Source organism: Pseudopipra pipra, chromosome 15 (genome assembly GCF_036250125.1).
Source record: "Pseudopipra pipra isolate bDixPip1 chromosome 15, bDixPip1.hap1, whole genome shotgun sequence".
NCBI lineage: Eukaryota > Metazoa > Chordata > Aves > Passeriformes > Pipridae > Pseudopipra > Pseudopipra pipra.
Window position 1 is genome coordinate 11,918,266 of NC_087563.1, and position 20,906 is coordinate 11,939,171.

The window sequence follows — 20,906 nt, forward strand, 5'->3', positions numbered from 1 at the left end:
GTTTGCTCCAGACTTTGACTTCTTGATTATTAATCTGCACGTTCCTTTCCTGTTTGATGCATTTTCTGGTCCATGAACTTCTCTTTGACATGTGATTTAAGGAGGTCTAGTGGAGGGATATGAATTGCAATGAATGAAAAACAAGAAGGGGCAATCTTAAAGAGAAATCTTCTGGGCCCAGTTTAGATTGAGTAAAAAAATATATCAGACTTGCCAAAGGAAAAACATAGTAAAAATTCACGTTTAGAACAGTTTATCCCAAATTGCTCTGCAGTGCCCCCAGGGGATGCAAAGAAAAGCCAGATATGAATGGGTCAAGCTATTTGTCCCAAACAATGAGAAATCTTCATATCCTTCTATTTAGAGATAAGAGAAAGGTGTTTCTAAATGCTGCATTTCTCCTGAATTCAGGTTATTGGCACTTCAGCTGAAGAACCCTTGTCTTTTGGAGAAAGGGAGAATATCTGAGGCAATAAATGGCACTTTCATGCCCTGAAAAAAAAGATTTCCAGGCACTTAACTCCCTATTTATGCCCATAAGAGTTTCTTCTGTAGTGCTTTATTCAGCAATGGCTTAATTAGTTTTAGCTTGCAGGGTCCTTAGTAGCTGGCACTAAAGTCTCTGAATCCTCCTACTCCAGGTCTGCAATAACAACAAGAACTGCCACTGCAACCAGGGGTGGGACCCCCCGTTTTGCAACAAGGAGGGGAGGGGAGGAAGCTTGGACAGTGGTCCCCCCTCGCCTGAAGGTGAGTGGGACCAACTCTGTGATGGTACCACTTCAGAAGGACTTATGTTAGACTGGGACCAGAGAGATTTCCATTTAACAAACTCTACTTTCTTGCCCACAGGCTCTTCAGCAGTCGTGATAACTCTTGCAATCCTGGCTCCCATTCTTCTTCTCATTGGAATCATGTTTTTATTCTATTATCTGAAATGCTGGAATAAATTTGCCATCTGTTCTCTAAAGAAGACACCACAGTTCAGGTAAGTTGTCAGTGCTGTGCCTTGTCTGCTTGCACCCCCTCCCACCTTCAGTGCCAGGACAGAAGAGGCATTGTAGAGGCTGTGAGGAATGTAACTAGATGGGTTTGTTGGTACAGTCAGTATTTGCTTCTCATTTGTTTTACTTTGGTGACATTAAAATAGAAAATACAGGGGGGAAAAAAGGAGAAAAATGTATCAAGACAATAACACTCTTTTCTTTCTCTCGTTGTCAGTGACACCTCTGGGACTGGGCATGCAAACCCTGCCTTCAAGTTGAAAACCCCCCAGCAGCAGAGGAAGGTAGGCCAAGATCACATTCCAACTCCTGAGGGAGAGAAGCAGCTTCCCTAAGATGGGGGATATGGTTCCCTCTCACACTGCAGTCAGGGACTGGTTTTATGAAAGAAAAAAATAGACATCACCTGTGGCTGAAAGTCAGTGGGAGCTGTACCTGTTTCTAGGGATTTCCTTATGGGCAGGAGCTGGGCTTTGACCAGGCCTGTGTGGCTGCTTGTCTCTCCTGATAGATCCTCTACTGTCACATCCCTCTCTTAGAACTGTAGAAATGGCAAACACGGGAGTTTATTTGCAAGCACCACAGAAGGGCTTGAATTACTCTGTTTTCTTGATTCCCAGTTCTGACTCATGATCCCAAATTGTCCCAATCTATCTAATCAATGTCCACTAGACATAGCAACACACGCTGGTGTTGCAGGCAATATTTTCTACTGTGGCTCATAGACCTCACGCAGATCCTTACAAGTATCACAGAGCAAAAAAGTGGTTTGAGGCGGAAATACCTAACTCTTGGGATTTGTGGGTCTCCTGCACAGGTGATTGGCTTCCCTGAAATCCCACCAAAACCTCCTGCCCAGCAAGCTCCAGGGCTCCAAACAAGCAGGCAGCAGCCATCTGCCTCCTCCTCCAGCTACAGCTGCGGCGCGGGCCCGGCACAGCCGGCACCTCCGAGGGACGTGGCCCGGCGGACACCCCCAAGCAGGCCAGCACCTCCTGCTCCCAAACCCCCCATCTCTCAGGTATGGAGTCCTGACACTGTCCTGCAGATGCTGTTTGTTGGGAGGTTTGTTCTGAGGGAGGCTGGTGAAGCCCCTCACCCTGGGGGGTGTAGGAGTTACCGTGTTCACCAGTGCGTGCTCCGTCTCACCACAGGACAGTTCCTGGTGGTTCTCCTTGCTTTGCAGTGTGGCTGAGAGTCTCTGTGCTGGACCCTATCACACACAATTACTTAATTCAGGTCCCCCAATACCTCTGACCTGAACCTGAAGCTTGGATCACAGAGCAGCATCCACGGTCATCGAAAGAGTTTTTAGCTGCAAGTCACAGAGATCATTTGTCAGGAATGAAAGGACTGTACAAATTTTTCCCTAAGCAAGCCAGGCATAGCTCCTCTTACCATGTGAATCATACAATCACAGAGTTGGAAGGAACCTTAAAGATTGCAGAGTTCCACCCCCTCTGCTGTGGGCAGGGACACCTCCCACTAGAGCAGGTTGCTCAGAGCTCCATCCAACAAGCCCTTCTGAGATTACCAGTCAGTGGTTCAGTACTGAGTGAAGGATCTCCATTCCTTGGGATGATCCCCCAGGTATCTTGCATTTGGACTAAAGCCTCGTGAGCCTCAGACAAATTTTGATGTGGAACAGGAATGGGACCTTAAGTCTGTTTCGTAGAAAACATTAGTCTTAACCCAAACTGACCCCATCCTATGTGAGCATCCTATCCATGAGGTTATTTTGGGGATTCTTTTGCTTTGCTCTAAACTTACTACAGATCACAAATTCTTATGAAAAAGATGGTAAATCACTCAGAGACTTAAGCCCATTTTGCCAAAATATTAGGTTGGGACCATCAAAAAAGCAAAGGGCCTGGTTACAGCAGGTAGCAGGAGGTTGGCTCCCAGGCAGTCTCTCTCTGAAGGATATAGAGGAAAACAAACCCTTGAGGGATTCCTATAGAGGAAAATTTTAGCAAGTGGGATTTGTGTCCAGCTCCATTGTTCCTGTGAACAGTCGGCACTTCAGCAGGAAAGAAAACTAAAACAAAAGCAGGAAGCTGACTGTTGTCAGTAAGGAATAGGTATCCTTCCCAGCTGGTTGTTGACAAGTTCTCCACAATCTCCATTGTGTGCCTTCCCCAGTGCATCCAGTCTCTTTATCTCAGTCAGCCAAACTAGATGGAACAATTTTCATAAAATTTCCAAAAGAAACTTTGCTGTTTCTGGGTTGGTGGAGAGCTACAATATGGAAAAGGCACAGGGGAAATAATTAATGTCACTGTTTGCTGTGTCAGTGTCCTTCCTAGACATTTGCAGCATCTGCCAGATTTGCTCTCTTGCTATTCCTATAGGATTTCTTCAGACCTGGCAGTCAGTGGAATTTAGTCTGCCTTGTCCTTCCTGGAGTCACAGGGCAAGATCCTTGGAGAGTAATAGATCCACAAGCCATCAAGCATTGCATTTATGCATAGTCTGAGGGGAGTGCAGGGTTTTTGGGTGCCCTCCAAGTCGTGAGTGCAGCTGTGTTTGTTAAATCAACACCTGTAAGCCAGCACTTAGCACGGAGCCTGAGCAACAACAGGCATTCAGCTCTCGTGGGGGTAACTCCTCCCCAGGGGCATACTTTTCACTGAAATTCATTAGATGAATGGAAAATACAATGCTCCAAGTATTCTATTAGGGACAGCTGTGTGCACAAACAAATAAAAATTGTTTGTGGGTCTGCATGTATTTGTGTGGGCACGTGTTTATAAACACACAGTGTTTACAGGCATTGTATGGGCAAACATACAGTGAGTGTACCTGTGTGAAACTTGCTTCCAGCCTGAAATGCATCAGTAATGTGGCTATTTAAAAGGCTCTGGAACATAGCTTCCCTATTACTTGCAAAATTCAGGGCTTAAAACCCCTGAATCCTTCTTTAATAGCCAGAATATGATGTGCTTTCCGGCCACAGCTCCATCTGGGAAGCAGGGCAAGCTGGGAACCCTGTTACCCTGTTTGGCTGTCCTTGGCTGAAGGCAGCTGCCCAGCAGCCTAAGGCCATCCTGTGTTCATGAAAATTGACAGGTGAAAAACTCTTACACATTGAAAACCACTAAATCACCTGTGTAATACAACATGCCATAATGGCAGCTGCCTGTGCTCCCTTCTGGAGTCAGAGAGGGAGAGGAAGGTCTTCATAGGCATGGGCTTACCTGTGTCCCTCAGCCCTCTGTCTCAGGCAGGGATGCTAAAGGCTCAGCTGTGATGGGGACTCCTGCCCACTCTGTAAGGCATCCCCTGTTTTTCATCATGCAGCCATAGATTGTAATAACCCTGGGGTTAACTCCAAACCAGAGATCTTGGGGTGGGCAGCTCCATACCCAGCCTGCTCAGACCTGCAAAATAAGAAAGAAGCCCAGGAGGTCCAAAGTACCTCTGTCCATACCCAGAAGTTCACACCATGTAAAGTGAATGCAAATATCTCTGTTTATAGGCTGGGCATCTGTTGAAGCTGAGAATTCAAAACTATATCTTTCTTGCACAGGATATTTCAAGGCCCCGGCCACCCCAAAGGGCTTTGCCAGCTGATCCTGTCCCATCCAGATCCAGAGCCTGGCAGGGGAACAGCCCTGCTGTCCCACTGCCTCCTGCACACACCAGAACTCCAGGACGGCTCCAGCCGGGGGCAGAGGTAGGTACTGAGTGTGGTGGTGGGAGGGGGGCAGAGCAATGGGGGGATCAAAGGTGTGTGTGACCCAGAACCATTAGTGAAGAGCAGCAAAACATGAAGATTCACACAAGACTTGAAGATCCCAGTAAAGAACAAAAATTCTTTCCAGCCTCTCTAGCCATGGCTGAGGAGATGCTTTCTCTGCAAGGAGTGTTTCCCAAAATTGTCCTTAATAAGGGGAGTTAATAAGGGACTTTTAGACACTGAGTTCAGTGCCCTGCACACTGAACCACTTAACACAAAACTCCACTCCACACAGCACAGTTCTATTGCCTCCAGCCTCCAACATACTGGAGGCCAGCTGTGAAAAATGGAGAAAACTGCATGAATTTAATTGTGCTCTTGGTGGGAGAGTTTCCTGTGTAGGTGATGCTTTTAGGGTGTGAATGCATGTGAATGCAGACTGCCCCTGGCTGGCAGTAACATCAGCTCCAGGAGAGGGCAAGGGCAGTGCTTGCTCTTCCATCACTGCTCACTCCTCTCTCTTTTCCCTTTCTCCATCTCACCCAGAATACTGGCACCTGGATGGCTGGAGCAGCAAACAGCTGGAAAGTGGGACAGCCAGGCTCCCGTGGGCACTCCTGAAGCAATCTGTTCTGGCTGGTTCTGGCCTTCACAGGGCACTGGATGGCCTTCATCACCCAAAAACACGCTCCCTGCCACAGTTCCTCTCCTCTTGCCTCCCGTTTCCTCCGTGACTCACCAAGCTGCAGTCAGGTGTGGCAGGAGTGCCCCAGGTACATGCCAAGCTGAGCTGGACCCTCTCTGCTGACAGCCTTTTCCGTGTAGGGATGACTTGTTTGTACGGTATTTAAACATTGTTGTGCAATATCCAACGCAGGGATGAGGTGAGGGGGGTTTCACATGTTTTTAATCAGTTATTGAAGTGCTACCAGGGAGAACAAGCTGTGAGTGCAGGTGCTGGCCCTGATGGGCTTTTATGTGAGCCCCAGTCCTGTTGGCTTCCTCAGCCCCTCCACGCAGCTGCAGGAGCATACGTTGGTGCTATAAAGAACCCGCTGCCTCCTGGGAGAGCAGAAGGCAGCTGGTGGTAACTTTCTTCAGTTTATTTTCAGTTTACAGTGTGTGGCAAGTGGGGCCACAACAGGGAGCAAACCAGGGAAATATAATTTGTGGGCCACTGTGGGTTTTGGCTTTAGTAGAGTGGATTGACTATTTTCCCTATATAACCATCTTCAGCAAGAGCATTGCAACCTGCCTGTCCTCCAGCGCTCGCTTGTCTTCCCTCGTTGCTGTAAAACCTGAAAGCATCCCCAGCATGGCCCATGAGCTCTCATCCATGTCACTAGGACACACTTAAGGTACGACAGGGAGATTGGCCAAGAGACAGAACAAAAGGCCAGAAGGAAGCTCAGCAAAGGGCAGTGCTGAGACCTCCTCTCCAGCATGCGGTACCGCGATCAACAGACACTTTTGCACATCTCAGACTTCAGTCTGTGCTGAGCAGTAACTCAGCATGGGCTGTCTAATCCCCAAACCACTGAGAAACCTACCTTAAAAATGCCCAGTGGAGAAACAGCAGAAATATTAACACAACACATGGTGCTTTTGTATGACAGCTCTTTTACTCCAGGTTTTTTCCTCCAGGCCATGGATGGAGAGAGCTGTCTGTGTGCACTTTAGGCAGCTGATGGTTCTGACCCTGAGGATTCTCCCTTATGAACTTGGTTTTTTTTTTCTCCTAATAGTTTGGACTTCTGTATGGGTTTTTTTTTTTTTTTTTTCCTCAGGATTTTAAATTAAGACCTTTTGTTATGCCAGATATTTTTTTTTTCCTTGAAATGATTCCCTAGGAGAACACAGGGAAATCTGGAGCTGTGGTTACAACAGCTCTGTTGTGTCTGATTTATTATGGAAAAATCCTCAAACAGCATGACTGCTGCTCCACATGTGAGAAACTGTATTATTGGCATAAAGAAAAAGAGTCTTGTCTGATGGTTCTCTTTCCCTAAGATATACTTACTAAAAAAAAACTCAACCAGAGAAATTCCAAGTACTCATTAAATTTGTAGTTACATGTAGTAGTGTATCTGTAAGGACTTAAACCACACTAGTTTTCACAACTTTACTACCTCTTTCTCCACAAGGAAACAGTTCACAGGGTTGAATTTCTCGCTGATTATTCCTTATCTCACTGATTTTAGACCTTTTCTTACCTTTTACGTGCCTGGAAAACAAACCAACCTAAAAAAACTCCTTTCTGAATCAGGGTCTAGCAAGTGAAAGATAACAGTTTTCTGATCTTTATATGTCTTTTTCTATAGTTGCGATATATTACATATAAAAATGTATATTCAAAGAACCCCCAAAATTTGTTGTTTCTTGGGGTGCAGCCAGTGTGGCTGTGGATGTCATGGCATGTTTTGGTGCTCACAGGTGGAGCAGGACTGTACATACACTGTAGTAGTAGATTCCATCACAAGAACTTGATCTTTTCTCTGAGCCCTCACTGAGGCCACAGCAGCACACTTCTGCTCCAACCCCTGATCTTCAGCAAATGGCCACTCGAAATCACTAAAATTATTTTCACTGCATTTCATGTGAGCATGGGATCAAGGTTTTAAAAAATGCCCCTGGACACACAGCGCTCAGAGAACAACTGGACGTGCCCAAACTCCAATGGAAAACTTTATTGCTGGAATATCATAAAAATCTCCAGAAGGCAGTTTTAAGTAAGTCCTTATAAATTTTCAGATGTGTGCAAGTTGCGTGAATGAGAACAGGGGAACTGCAGGAGGATGGTAAAACCTGGTTTTTTTTAAAGATAATGTTACTTGGGAGAACATATATTAAAATACATCTCACTTTTTCCTGTGTCCACCATATTAATGGTCTATTAATGGTTTACAATAATGCTCTCTATGCATCTATGCAAATACTTGAATGCAAGTCATTGTGCCTTTCGCCTGGTTTTAATAAATTTGTTGGTTGTCATTAACAAATGCTCCTTCCACTGTGTGCTATTTCATTACCTCGGTTCAAATCTTCATTTTCTATGTACATTTCTCCAGAGATGGCAGGATTGCTGGAGGAATGGCTTTTATGATATACAGTTCTAGGCAGTGAGTTGAGTCCCATTTATAGTCATTTTCTAAAATAAAATGCATAAAGCATTACACTGATTAGGATGCTGAAACCAAAGCTCGAGTGAGTGACCTGGATTACTGTCTACCACCAAAGGAGGTCGCTGCTGTTTTACTCTGCTCCTGATGCTATTTCTGTTGTCCCTCAGCCTGTTTATCCCTTAGGGCTACACCAGTAAGATGAGAGAAATCATTAAAAACTTTCAGATCCACCTGCAACTGTTATATTTTTTTTTTAGAAAAAACCCTTTTATTTTCCTTTCCACATTCCAAAAAAATAGTACTGAAATGTTATTAAAATAAGAGATTGTATAGTCCTCTCTCCTGCAACCCCAAGTTGCATTTGCTCAGTGATGCTCAGACCCAGGTATAACCAGGTGAGCATCTCAGGCAGCATCAGTGTGTGCTGTGGTCCAGGGATAACCCAGGCAGAGCTGCCTCTGGACTGGCTCAGGCTTTGCTGCTCCCTGTTTGGGATTTGCTGCCAGCAAATGAACTCCAGTGTCCCCAGAAGACCCAGCAGTGAGATGGGAAAACCTTTCAACTGCAGTAATACCTTCCTTTTTCACTTTTCAGCTAAAAATGTTACTTCTCCCATCCCTTCATCCTGACCAATGATACAAATCCAAGGGTGTTTCCAAGATGAGCCGTGAGCAAAAGGCCAAGTGTACTATACTGGGAGAGATGGAGAGAGGTGACTGCTCTGGGATAAACTGCATCCCTGCAGCTCTGCAGAGCATCACCCTCTTATACCTGTTCAGCTTTTAACACACAGCTCATACCTCTTTCTAAACAGCAACAAAAAAGCTTTGGGGCTTAAATGATAGCAAGGACAGGGGCTGAAAGAGCTGGGGGGCTCGCAAAGGTCAAGATATTTCCTAAGGAAAAAAATACTTAACACTTAGAGCCACTTTGTCTTTCAGACTGAAAAGATTATCACAAGCAGTCTTGGGGACAATGGCACTGTTTCTCCTGACATGGAGTTTATCCTGACAGAGCTCCCCAGCCTGAGAAGAGGCTGCCCCTTGTTCAGGTGAGGTCTGGATCAGGCCCAGAAACTTCACCAACCACATCAATGTGGCCTGGGCACCGTGGCTGCTAAGGAAAAAGAAAACCCCAAACAACCAAAACTCCCATAAAAATAATTAACACTGTGCTGCAGGGAAACTCCTGGATCTCACAGAAAAACAAAAGTTGAAAAAGATTTCCCTGCTACAGTCCAAAAGCACTTCATGGTTTGGGTCCAGCCACTGAGCCTGAGACAGTGCCTATTCCAAAAATTGCCAAGTTTTGCCCATATTCACCAATATTCTTGTCCCATTATTTGCAGAGCAAGTGACCAAATATGGATGAGCAGAGTCTAAATAGCAGGAGTGCACTGTTGAGGTCTTGTCTCTCATCTCCACTTGAGATACTGGTGTGTATTTTAGAGTTCATGCCAGTGCCTAGAAAGGAAAAAAAAAAAAAAAGGTAAAAACCACAAATCAATGACTCAATCAAGCTCTGGAAATAAAGACATCGATGGCCACCCAGGGGAAGGAGTTCAAGAGTAAACATTAGCCCTGCCAAGAATAAGAGATGGGAAGGGGCCTCGGAGAGGAGCTTTGTCCCAGGACTATCATATTTCAAGAGGATTTTTGTTTTCAGTGGCTGCATGTATTAAGGCACAGTGAGGATTAAACATACCCCTTGCTGCCACACCGTGACTGAGATCCCATCCAAAAACTTGGAGAAAGTTTTGGCTTGATTCTACCAAGCTCTGGATAAGACACTGACGGTTTTATTTTCTGCTTTTCCTTTTTTAAACTGCTCAGTGACAGCTGGAATATTGGTCAACCCATTCACCCACCCTCCAGTCCCTCACACATAATGTGCTAGGTGAATGAATACCTTGGGTTTATCCTCTGGAGCGATGCTGGAGTTGTCCACCTCTATCAGGATGTTCTTGTCATCCCTGGTGACCGGCACTTGCTCTTCATTCTGGAGGACTTGTGGTAGATTCCCTAAACTGACATCCAGGTCTTTGAAGGCATGGAGTAAAAACACCCCCAGAATGATGGTGAGGAAGCCACAAACTGTCCCGATGATGTCGATGACGGTCATGGCGACCCACTCCTTAAAGAGGATGATGGAAGTCGTGATGACGATGGTGGTGAACAGCACGTAGTAGATGGGAAACACCAAAGAGGTGTTGAAAATGTCCAGGGACTTGTTGAGGTAGTTAATTTGTGTGGTGATGGCTGCCACCAGCGTGATGACCAGGATCCATGTCAGTGGGTGCTGCAGCACAGGCTGGCCAGCAAAGAAGCCCTTGATGGCAATTCCCAAGCCCTTGACTGAGGACACGGAGAAGGCACCAATAACAGAGCAGATGGTGAGGTAGACGAGGATGTTGCTCTGGCCATAACGGGGTGCCAGGTAGAAGATCAGGAGGAAGCAGAGTGCCAAGAGGATCGCAGCATAAGCAAGGAAACCTGGAAGAGGGAGAGGAGAATTCAAAACTGAGCAGCAAGAACAGGGAGCAGTAGGCACTGCCAAGCCCCAAGAGGAAAACATGCCCTCCTGCATACCCGGCTCCTTCAGCTTGGAAGTCATTTCATCCAGAGTGGTGACCTCCTCGTCCTCTGGAGCATGTATCACCATCACAGTGCTGCCCACCAGGCTCAGCATGCAGCCCAGCTTTCCCAGCAGGTTGAGCCGTTCTCCAAGCAAATATGAAGACAGGATGGCACTGCACAGGACAGGAAAATGTCAGCTGGTGCTTTACAGTCCTTTAAAGAAGGAAGAGCAGCTAAAATAAAGTTAACAATACTTTCATGTGATACAAGGACACAAATTTGGTGTAAATTAGTCGGATTCCGGTGTGTTAATACACAGTCACGTTGTATCTACTTAGCTGAACCTGCAGAGGTGCAGGTGTGATCTGTAGATCACAGCTCTTGAGTCAGCAACGTGCAAAAATGCTGTATGCATTAACACATCCTCAGAAATATTTTCAGGGCCTACAGAATCACTCACGAGCTGCTGAGCATTTTGGAGCTTTTAGTGCTCAAGGAAGTTACTTCAAGGACCAGTGCAACACAGAAAAAAACCTGAACCTCATAACAAAAGTCACATTAATTTTAACTAAATCAGCAGAACTATTAAGCTTCAAAGAAACATGGAAGGTGCTGGGGCTACAGATATATCTACAAAAATATCTAGTTGTTGTCCATAAAAATTTGGAACAAGACACCAGGAGCAGTCCTAACTCTCAGTCTGCTTACGCATTTCACAATAACAGTTTTTCTATAAAACCTTCAGTACTCAGTCATGTATTTTGGTAGGAATCTCCTTTCTAAAAATAAAGAAATAAAATATGGTTTCAGCCCTTTTGTCAACAGCCAGAAGTATAAAACCCTACAACATCAGCATGCCCTAAAAACCTAGATAATAAAAGGCAAATGAGAGGCAGTTTGAAAACAAGTCTGATATTTTTGACCCATTTAGATTTTTAGTACTGTTGACTACGAGATCAAACCAAAACAAACAAACAAACCAAAACAACCTTGAATTGGATGAAGACCTGGAATAAGGAAGGAAGTAATATGATATTTGCAATAGTTTAACCTGTGCTATCCACATGCAGCACTTTAAGAAGGGCAGTCTACTTAATTCAATGGTTCCCAAGTGATCTCCCCAAAGGACAACAACCGTTAAAGTGTTTTTTTTAGAAAACACTGAAACATTTTTTTCCTCTAGGCAGAATAAATCATATTAGCATCACTTCAAGTTCCTTCTATCTTTACAAGACAAACAGGCGAACAAAAAAAAAAGGCAAATTGCAAACTATAGACACAAAATCACCTTATGAGCACGCTCAGAGCCCCCAGAGGCGTGACAATAGTTGCAGGAGCAAAGGCATAGGCAGCAAAGTTGGCAGCTTCCCCTCCACCCACTAAACAAACACAAGAAAAATAAATACCAGTGAGTTACAGTGTACATTTTATGTTTTCTCTTGTGGGGTTGCAAACCAGTAAGAAACTAGTTGGAGAGTGGGTTTTATGATGGGTGTTCCATGCTGCTGCTACACAGGGGCAGACAGTGGGTGCAAATCTCTCTATAACAAATGAACACAAGCACAGAAGCACCCCTGGAGCCCTGCACCCCCACAAAGGAGGGCTTGGCCATGTCAGGGGTGACACATGAGAACTCACCAAACCCTCCCGCCCAGCCAGGCTGTGTCTGGGCGTTAATGAGGGAGAGGGGCAGCTGTGGGAGCCTCAGTGCTGAGAGGCTGCTCCTCACCCCCCCAGTGTGTCCTTGGGGCTGTGGTGCCCTCTCTGGCTGAGCTGTCCTTGTCCCCAAGCAGTGAGGGCTGTGTGCTTGCTCACAGGAGCTGCAAGGGCAGGGCGAGGTGGGGGCACCTTGATCTGCTGCTGCCGCAGTGAGAGCCGGAGAAGAGGGCTCTGAAAAACCCTCCCGTGAAATCCACTGCTCTCTCTGCAACTTTGAGTCCAGTTTGAGGAGCTATTTAAGACTGCAGCACGAAAGAATGGTTTAAGGCTTGCTCTAAGGGAAAGCAAGCCTTGTTCAAGAAAGGAGCTGCTACCAACACCTCTGTTATCTCCCTGTGCCACAGCAGGAACCTTTCCCGGAGCCCCAGACACACACAGGAGCTGTTTGCCCTGTGCCTGGTACACAGGCAGACCTGCCAGCTGCCTTATTAAAACCTGGCTTTTCATGCTTTTGATCAGGTAAAACTGAGCTAGCAAGTCCTACCAGCCCTGCAGGGGGATGGAGAGGGAGATCCTGCACAGCTCACTGCCTCTCCTCTCCTTGAGGATCCTCTGCTGAGGATGGGGGAACTCCACAGAGAACAGGCTTTAAGCCATGAGACAGCTTGTTCCACAGCTTATTCACAGGGACAGACCCTGGAAAAGCTTCAAAGCAGGGAGAGAGCTTCTACTTACTGGTTATCAAGCCAGCCCACCAGAGCCAGTCCTTTAGGTAGCCATGCCCTCCATCTCCTGGGGAAGAAAAGCACATGGGTATGCAAGAATTAACAACCACATTCATCAGAGTAAGAGATGAGAAATGTCCCTTTGGAGAGGGATAAATTGCAAGGTGAAGGCTCTCTGTGTCCTGTCCCAGAAGCTATCTGCTCCTTTTGTACACTGCTGTGTACAATGATTGTATTACAGGGCCTCAGCATGAACTGCCAGCAAACCTGATGTTAACTTTATGTGGAAGAGCCATGATGTGACTGAGCATTTCTGATGAAAAATAATTCCTGGCACTGAAACAACTAAATGAAAAAAAAAGGGATGTAAATAAGGAGGAATGGACATACTGTGTTGGGAACTAATCCAGCTCTGTCCTAACCCACAAGCTGTTAGACATAAGGAGCTTAAGCCTGCTGACATTGTGAACCCTGATTTTGCTGGGTCAGAGAGAGCTCATGTTTTTGATAAATCTGACTCGACTGGAGCTGTCAGTAACAGCAGTGTTTGACCTGCCTTGGAGAAAAGTGATGTGCTCAAATGGAAGGGGTGACACCCTGGGTCTGAGAGATTAAAGGGAGAGATAGGACAAGGGGAAATGAAGAGTTGAACAGGAAGACTTCAGGATACAGGGACAAATCTTTTGCTAGAATTCAGCCTCTTCTGGTTCCTCAAAAAGTTCACAGATGCTGAAGTTCAAATGTTATCCTTTGGTATTCCTTAGAAATTGCTGGTTTATTTGTTTTGGGATTTTTCTTTTTTTTTTTTTTTTTTTTGCTTGTTTGGGGTTTTTCTCAAGAACTCTTGTCAGCTGCAGTTTTCTGTCATTAATCTAATTCCTTGTTAAACATTCTGAAAAATAGGGAGGGGTTTGCTCTTGTTTCACTCACGTGGCTCTGTTGTGGGAAGAGTTCATGGAGGGAAGGAGGAGAGAGACATCTTCTACAGTTGAAGCAACTGATATTTCTTGTATAAATATAATGCCAAACCTGTCTGTGTCCAGCAGCTGCATGTGGCCAGACTAAGGGCAGAGGATGGAGACTCAAGACTGGCCTGTGGCTCAGGTGCTGTTGGTAGCTTTGCTGTTTGACTCTGGACAGTCACTTCATCCTTCCATGCCTCTGTGTCCCCATATGGGGACACAGTAAAATGGGGATGGTGATACCTACTCCCTCTGAAAAATTATTTAAGAATTGTTCCCAGGCCAGGCCTTGGAAGCAGTAGTATTTTAATTATCACTGCTTTGTTTTGTAGTTATGCAAGTAGGTCAGCTGCCAGGTAGGACTTACACTGCTGCTAGAACACGTTTGCAATGCTGATGGGACGTGTCCAATTCCACAGTGCAATTCTGCTGTAGGCAGTGCTCCTGCACCACTGCCCATCTATAAACACACGCTTCACCCTAAGAGCCTGGTGCCAGAGGAAAGTTATCTACAGGTTGTTGAGCAATATACTTCAGAAGGAACCCTTCTGAAACCACAAGCAGAGCTCACACACAGCACTGGCGTGCAGTCCTGCATTCATAAATGGCTTTTGCTAATTAAAGTACATGGGGCCAAGTCCTTGTCTCAGTACACGTGCCTAGTGCATCAATAAGAGCAAGAGTGGGGTCACAGTGCTGTGCTGGTCTGTGTCATGGTGATGACTTGCAGCTTTGTGCAAAGGGGCCCATTTCAAAGAGCTTTCAGCATTCTGCTTCCTCCTGGCCTCACTCCTTCCCATGTAAGAGCTGTGATGGACGTGTACAGTTCTTCTGGTGGGGGCACATCTCATCACACAGGGCACTTCACTTGTTATTTGCTGTGCCAGGCAGGGGAATGCTGCTTTTAGCTGAGCTATTCCAGTGCAGGGCTCTGTAATTTAGCTCCTTTCCAAAGCAGGGCTCTGTAAATTAGCTCCTCAGCTCCTACACAGCACTGCTGTCTCAGTCTCACACACAAAAATGCATCCACAAAAGGCAAAATTTACATTGCTGACAGAAGACTGACTGTACCCAGAGGTGTCCCCTTGCCTTATGAGTGCTGGAGTTTGGATGATGTATGTGGTTCTTGGAAGAACCTTCTCCCTCCTGCCCCCCCCAAACCCCTTACCTGCCCTGGTGCCTCCCTTCTCCACCAGCCGTAGCAGCCCCTTCTTCTTGAGGATGACACTGCTTCCAATGAGGAAGCTGGAGAAGACAGCCAAGCCCAGGCCAATGTAGAATCCATAATTGCTTTCCAGTTGAGTTATCCAGAAACTATCCGAAGTCCCGTTGTCCTGGGCAGAGTCAGCTGGGTCAGCATCGCTGATCACTTGGCACACAACCCGGCGGGAAAGGCACGAAAGGGTGATCAGAGACCCTGTGAGACCACCGTGGAGATAAACCAGCAAATTACTGACATAACTATCAAGAGTGTCTCTATTGCCCTTGGACTCACTCAGATGTCCCCCTGAACAGCCACCCATGCTGCCACCCTAACAGCACATACCCATCAGCTCTCAAAAGCTCAAGACACCTCTTTACTCACATGTGGAAATGGCAAGGTGAGTGACAGATTTATGGCCTGCAGTTCAACCATCTCTTGGGCACTGAATATGTTGATCAGTCTACACACTGAACTGGAAGGCCACAAGGACCTCTCTAATAATGTAATTTGAACTTACAAATATATATGCCAGAGTATCTCCACCAAACTCAGATGTTATGGGGTTGAACTATGCGTCAGCAACACTAAACCTTGTTGATTCAAAGGCCTTGGTGCAGTCCAGCCAACTAATCCTTACATCCGCAGCTTATAACTTCAGGTTTAATGTGGAGTGATGCCAGCACTTTGTAACTGAGCATCTGTTCCAGCTCTGTGTACTGAACTGTGTCATAAGACAACAACAGGTTAGTCTCAGACCAAAGTTTCATCTCTACATTGTCCCTGATTTTTAATGGTTTTATTCTACCTATTTGTAGAGTGCCTGAGTGCTCCTAAAGCAAACCTGGTCCTGCCAGTGTGGAATGACTGAGAGCAGTCATGGTTTTCTGCTGTTAACACCAAGAGCACTACAGCCCTGCCTCTCTGGCCAAGGTGTGTTGCTGTGTGTGGGTGGGAAAATTGCTGAATTTCTTTCACCCCCACACTCCTACCACACCCAGCACATCTTTCTGTTGCAATCTGAGCGTAGTAAAGACAGCATGACTGTGACTGTGGGGAAAGGAGCAGCCAGGTGGAGTGTCACAAAAGTCCCTTTGTAGTAAAAGACTTCAATTTTCTGCCTGAACTCGTGTAGGAAATATGGAGCAAGTATTTGTGTGTATAGGCAGGAGTATGTAATGGCTAAACTGCTCCCAGCACTACCAGCAACCTGGGCATGGGTCCCACGTTTTTCCTGAACCAGGAGACTGGCTTAGATCTTCTGCAGCTGCAAGCCCTGGCCCTAGCACACATAGCTGAGGTTTTGGATCTGAACTGGAAATAAACTTTTTTCCAAAGGAAAAAATTCCAGTGACTTTCTAGATGAATTTCCGAAGGTTCTCTAACAGAAAAACATCTTTGATAGTGGAAGTAAGTTTCTTGGGAGATACGGGGGGAATTTGCCTCCCCGTCTGGGTGAAAACCTCCACAACGGGCACAAGTGTAAGGCAGCAGATGGGGTGATCATCGACTGGATTAGTTAATCTTTAAAGGACTAAACCCCCAAGTCCCACACAAGTTCTCTGTGTGCTGTGAGGCTGGCAGAGCGCGGTGCTGGCTGCCAGCAGCGCAGGCTGCGTGGCTCAAGTTTTCCCATTCCTATACAGACCTCAAGAAACGCAAAAGAAACCCCAAATCCAGAAAAAAAACCAGAGCAGTGACAGAGGACAGCCCCAAAGCCGGGGCGGGGGTGGTTGTTGGGGGGTAAGGCCGGGGGGTGCCGCGGGCTCAGCCCCTTCCCGGACCTCTCCCGCCGCTCCCCCCGGGCCGGTCCCGCTCCCCCCGGGGCTGCACCCACCGTTGCTGCAGCTGCTGTTCGTCTCCAGCGGCTCCATCGCCTCCGTGCTCCGGGCGCTCAGCGCATCCCGAGGGCAGAGCCGGGCTGGGCAGGGCCGGGCCGCCCGCACACCTGTGCCCGCCCGGCTCCTCCTTCCTCCGGGAAGGGCCGGCCCCTCCATGGGCTGGGAGCAGCGACAGCAACACCCGGGCGAGCTTTGCAATGCCCCCCGGGGCCGCCACCGCTCCCCGCAGCCCTTGTGCCCCGTCCGCATCCCCGTCCCCGCCTGCCCGGGGGCGGCAGCCGGGGGGGTTCTGTTCCTTCCCACAGATCTGGGATGAGGCTGCTGCCAGGGTTTCTCCTCTGGAGTCTATTTTCCTTGTTGCAGCGGTAGGAGAAGGTGCCGTGGCAGCCCGAGCGTGGCTCGGGGGGGGGGGGGGGAAAGGGGTGAGTCCAGGCGCAGATTTAGGGGACCCGGGTGTGCGCTGAGCGGGTCGTGCACCCTGCAAAGCCGGGGGGCTTCAAACGTGCGCAGGGTGGGGTAGAACAGAAACTAAGGGTAAACAAGAGAAATGTTAGTGGCAGTGTTAGGTTAATGATTGGACTTGATGAGCTTAGAGGTGTTTTCCAGCCTAAAAGTTTTGGGCGCCACAATGTATGAAGGATGTAAAGCTGTTAGACAGCATCCAAAGGAGAAGATGGTGGAGGGTCTCAAGGGGAAGTCGTATTGGTCTTGTTTTTTTCAGCCTAGAGAAGAGGATACTCCATCAGCTCCCCCTCCCACGGCAGCCGAAGCCTCCCTTGCTGATGGTAGTGTGTGAACGTTTCGGAGTGTGTTGCACACCAGTGTGTCTTGCCTTCATCCTCACCCTTCTTTGCCGACCTCCCTTCCTGCGTTTGTGCTCGGTGGCCGTGTGTACACAGAAACCTACTGCTGATACAAAAGCCCTTTCGGTTCCATTAGCCGGGTTTTCCTGTAAGTCAGGAGAGATAAGGAAAACCAGTAGTAAAACAATAGCACCAAGCCCACATTTATAGGCAGAAATGGTCATATGGCATTATAAAGACGTAAGATTTGCAGGATCTGAAGATGTCTGAAAAATTGCTTTTCTTTTTTCCCCATAAACTAAATTATTTGTTAAGACAGAAATTGCCTTTAGACCAGGCTGCAGCATTGCTAGCACCTCATGGCTCCTTCACTCAGCGTCTGATCCTATCTCTGAGCAACTCTTTTCTTCAGCGAATGTAATGCTCAAGTGCTTCGTGAGTCATTTGATTTTAATCAGGTCCGTTCATCCATCACAGTCCTGCGGGTCACTGGCTGGGAGAAACTGTGCCAGCCAAATCCCATGTCCTCCCCTTTATCACAGGGCACTTGATAATAAATCCTAATCATTTGGCAGCAGGTTTTGAAGTAGGAAATGAAACGTGCTAATTTTTCACTGTTCTGGGAGCAACTTCTGCTCCTCTTATATATTAGGCAGGCAAAAGGGGCAAGACCCTGGGTGAGACAATGATGGCAGGATTTGACCTCTATTTAGTAAATTTACTCGCTGATATTAATTAAGAGCTATTCATGCAATGTGTGAATATGAAGCTGTTTGCAAAAACCAATGTGATGGTGGAGCGGGACAAGTATTTGCTGTGTTTGCAGTGCTGACTGCCTGCACTAGCTGGGGAATTTGTGTCCCCCTGTCCTTTTACAGGCTGCCCCACCTGTTTGCTCTGGTGCTCTGTGGGGCTCTCCCCTTTGCTGGACCTTTTCCAATGCCCTGAGGTCTTGCTTGTAGCTGGGGAGTCCTAATTGTGATGTGATTATTGGCAGTTAAACTCTGTCCAAAATAAATTCCAAGCTTTTGTGGGTGTGTGTTGTTATCTGTGCAGAGCACAGTTGCCCACTGTGCACAAAGAGGGGTGAGGGAGGGAGCAAATTTTTATGGAAGATATCTGGGATTAAAATAATCCTTTTGGTCATGGTGCAGCCTCATACATTGCTGCCACAGCATGGTGCAGTTAAAAGCAATAGGCACTTCGGGCCACAGCTTTACCTTCCCCTGTCAGCTTGATTTCCTAAAGGAAAAGGCTAATGTGACCACATACACGTGTATTTATGTACTTCCCTTCATCCCCAAAGATATTTGATACTGTGGACTGACTTTTGCCAAATTTGACAAGGGGTGAGACCTCCAAAAGAAGCCATTCTAAGTTCTGGGAAGAGAGACATGACAGGGAAGAGGTCCCAAAAGCAGCAGGCACTGCAGTGTGAGCTGATTTTATTAGATACCAGGGAAGGAGTGTGCCCAGTCGTCACCACTGTGGGAGAAACTTCAGTCAGATCCTGTAATCAACCACATACACAAGTGCGTCACATATTTCTTTCTCTTTGGTGCAGGGGCTGTGGGGTGCAGTGCATAAAATCAGAGAGTGACAGGAGTTGCATTTGATGGAATTAGCAAGGCTGTGTATGGCAATATGAGAGTTAAAAGCCAGGTAGGATTGGCATGGAATTGCCTTCTACACTCAGTCAAGGGCAAGTTGAGACTGATAACAATAAAGCAGGGATGCAGCCAATGCCTCTTTTATTGCTTCATAGCCTCATTTTAATGGGAAGGCTATAATTAAGGGAATTCATCTCCAAAGCTATGACCTCACTGGTTGATACATCAGATGCTGCCTTAAAAATAACTCATCAGAAATCAGGGAGTCTTCCATAGCAGCTCATCTTCTAACAATGCAGTTCCTCCTGAAATACTGGTTTCCAGGCCAAAAAACTTGATTGGAATCCAGGGGGCAGAGCAAGACGGCTTTGCATGCAAATAACCTCTTTAGCAACATCAAAAGGCTTTTCTTTGCCCTGCTCTTGTCTGCTCATCTCTTCTATTCTGGAAAAATGATGGAAAAATACTGAGTATCAACTGTTCTGTATTAAAAATAATGGTGGAAGTATTGTGCTAACAGGTGGTGGAAACTTTTGCCCTTGGATGTCTGCTAGGCATGTTCCTGTGGAAACTTTCTGAACAGGATTGCAGCATTCTGCTCTGGCTTCGTACAGTTTTAGGGCTCTGAGGAGCCATTTGCTGCTTCAAAGAGAGGGTAAATCCTTTTTCTGGCAATGACCTGATAGTGTAAGGGTTAAAGGAATTGCCTGCTGTTGGAAGATTGCAGCACTACTTGAAAGGATGCTCGAGGCTTGAAAGACTGAACTTAGTTGAGCAGACAGCTTTAATTCAGCCTGTTTCAAGGTAACTGTGTCTGCAGTGGCTGAGGCTGACATTTGGTGCTACAAGGGTTTAGACACCACCAACAGGGAGAGTTCCCAAGCCAGTCACACCCATGGTGGGTTCCCACCCTTGTGGAACTGCCTTCCCCATGCCAGTGCACGTACCTGTGGGTCTGTGCTGAGGGGCTGCTGAGTGATCCAGGGTCATGAGGCCATAAAACACACCCCAGCTCCTTTCTCCCAGGGTTGCTAAATATTTTATCCAGATCAGTTCAGTGATCCAGGTCACTGTGGCCCCATAAAGCATGTATGTTGTCAGAACAGGAGTGGTGGGTTGGTGATGGATGGGAGCTGGTGCTCAGCGGGCATCGGAGCAGCAGTGGGTGCCAGAGGTGAAGTGACATAAGTGACATGCAATCAGCAGATCGTTTGTTTGCAGACCTCTTATCTGCTAGGCATTTGCATCAGAACTCTAAATCAAGCAAAACTAGATATGAAAGGCACTCCTGGCTTGCAGAAGGGGTCACAGAAAGGGTAATTTTATTAAGCTTTTGAAACAATCATTAATGTACTGTTCTTCAAATGGGTGAAGTGCCTTTAATTTGAAGATTTAAACATATTTAGGAGCACTAGGAAGAAGATGTGGGCCTATATCTTTGATACTGGTCCCTTAGGGTTGGTTGTTCAAAATTCAGAGGCTTGGACCCTGACACCCAAACCAAAAATTGCTTCTGGCTTCAGGTGAGACCATGTGAGCTCTCAGCTCTTCTTAGGGCTGGTGTAAGAACTGGGGTGTGCATGACACAGCAGCTAAAATTAGTTTAAAAAAAAAAAGAGAAGTCTTGATGGAAGAAAGAGTGAAACCCAAACAACCTGCCCAGTGGCTAAGGCAGGAAGAAAGTCCTGCTCTCCTCTCTGCCATTCCCTGCAGAACTATGTTGA

At 46.7% G+C, this 20,906-nt stretch overlaps 2 protein-coding genes across 2 annotated transcripts in view; one reads left to right on the plus strand and one right to left on the minus strand.

The window, feature by feature from the left end:
• ADAM19 (ADAM metallopeptidase domain 19) overlaps positions 1-7,682 on the plus strand; it is a 33,683-nt gene extending 26,001 nt beyond the window's left edge. The window contains exons 18-23 of the mRNA XM_064671927.1: positions 642-750; positions 853-988; positions 1,222-1,288; positions 1,822-2,025; positions 4,534-4,680; positions 5,230-7,682. Of these exons, the coding sequence (XP_064527997.1) occupies positions 642-750; positions 853-988; positions 1,222-1,288; positions 1,822-2,025; positions 4,534-4,680; positions 5,230-5,304 (738 nt within the window). The 3' untranslated portion in view covers positions 5,305-7,682. The remainder of the gene's footprint in view (positions 1-641; positions 751-852; positions 989-1,221; positions 1,289-1,821; positions 2,026-4,533; positions 4,681-5,229) is intronic.
• Positions 6,405-17,187, minus strand: NIPAL4 (NIPA like domain containing 4). The gene is made up of 7 exons (XM_064671928.1): positions 16,766-17,187; positions 14,896-15,144; positions 12,776-12,832; positions 11,670-11,760; positions 10,394-10,554; positions 9,714-10,297; positions 6,405-9,268 (listed from the first exon to the last, which is right to left on the minus strand). The coding sequence occupies exons 1-7, from the start codon at positions 17,016-17,018 to the stop codon at positions 9,257-9,259; spliced, it is 1,407 nt and encodes a 468-aa protein (XP_064527998.1). The 5' UTR covers positions 17,019-17,187; the 3' UTR covers positions 6,405-9,256.
• Between the last annotated feature and the right edge of the window lie 3,719 nt (positions 17,188-20,906).

Bases quoted from the DNA above. Each gene is read 5' to 3' on its own strand.
- NIPAL4 (XM_064671928.1), bottom strand. From the start codon at position 17,018: ATGCGGACGGGGCACAAGGGCTGCGGGGAGCGGTGGCGGCCCCGGGGG. The intron at 15,145-16,765 runs GTGGGTGCAGCC...GTGGTCTCACAG, and splicing joins GAACAGCAGCTGCAGCAACG to GGTCTCTGATCACCCTTTCG. The intron at 12,833-14,895 runs GTAAGGGGTTTG...TTTCTTCCCCAG, and splicing joins GAAGGGAGGCACCAGGGCAG to GAGATGGAGGGCATGGCTAC.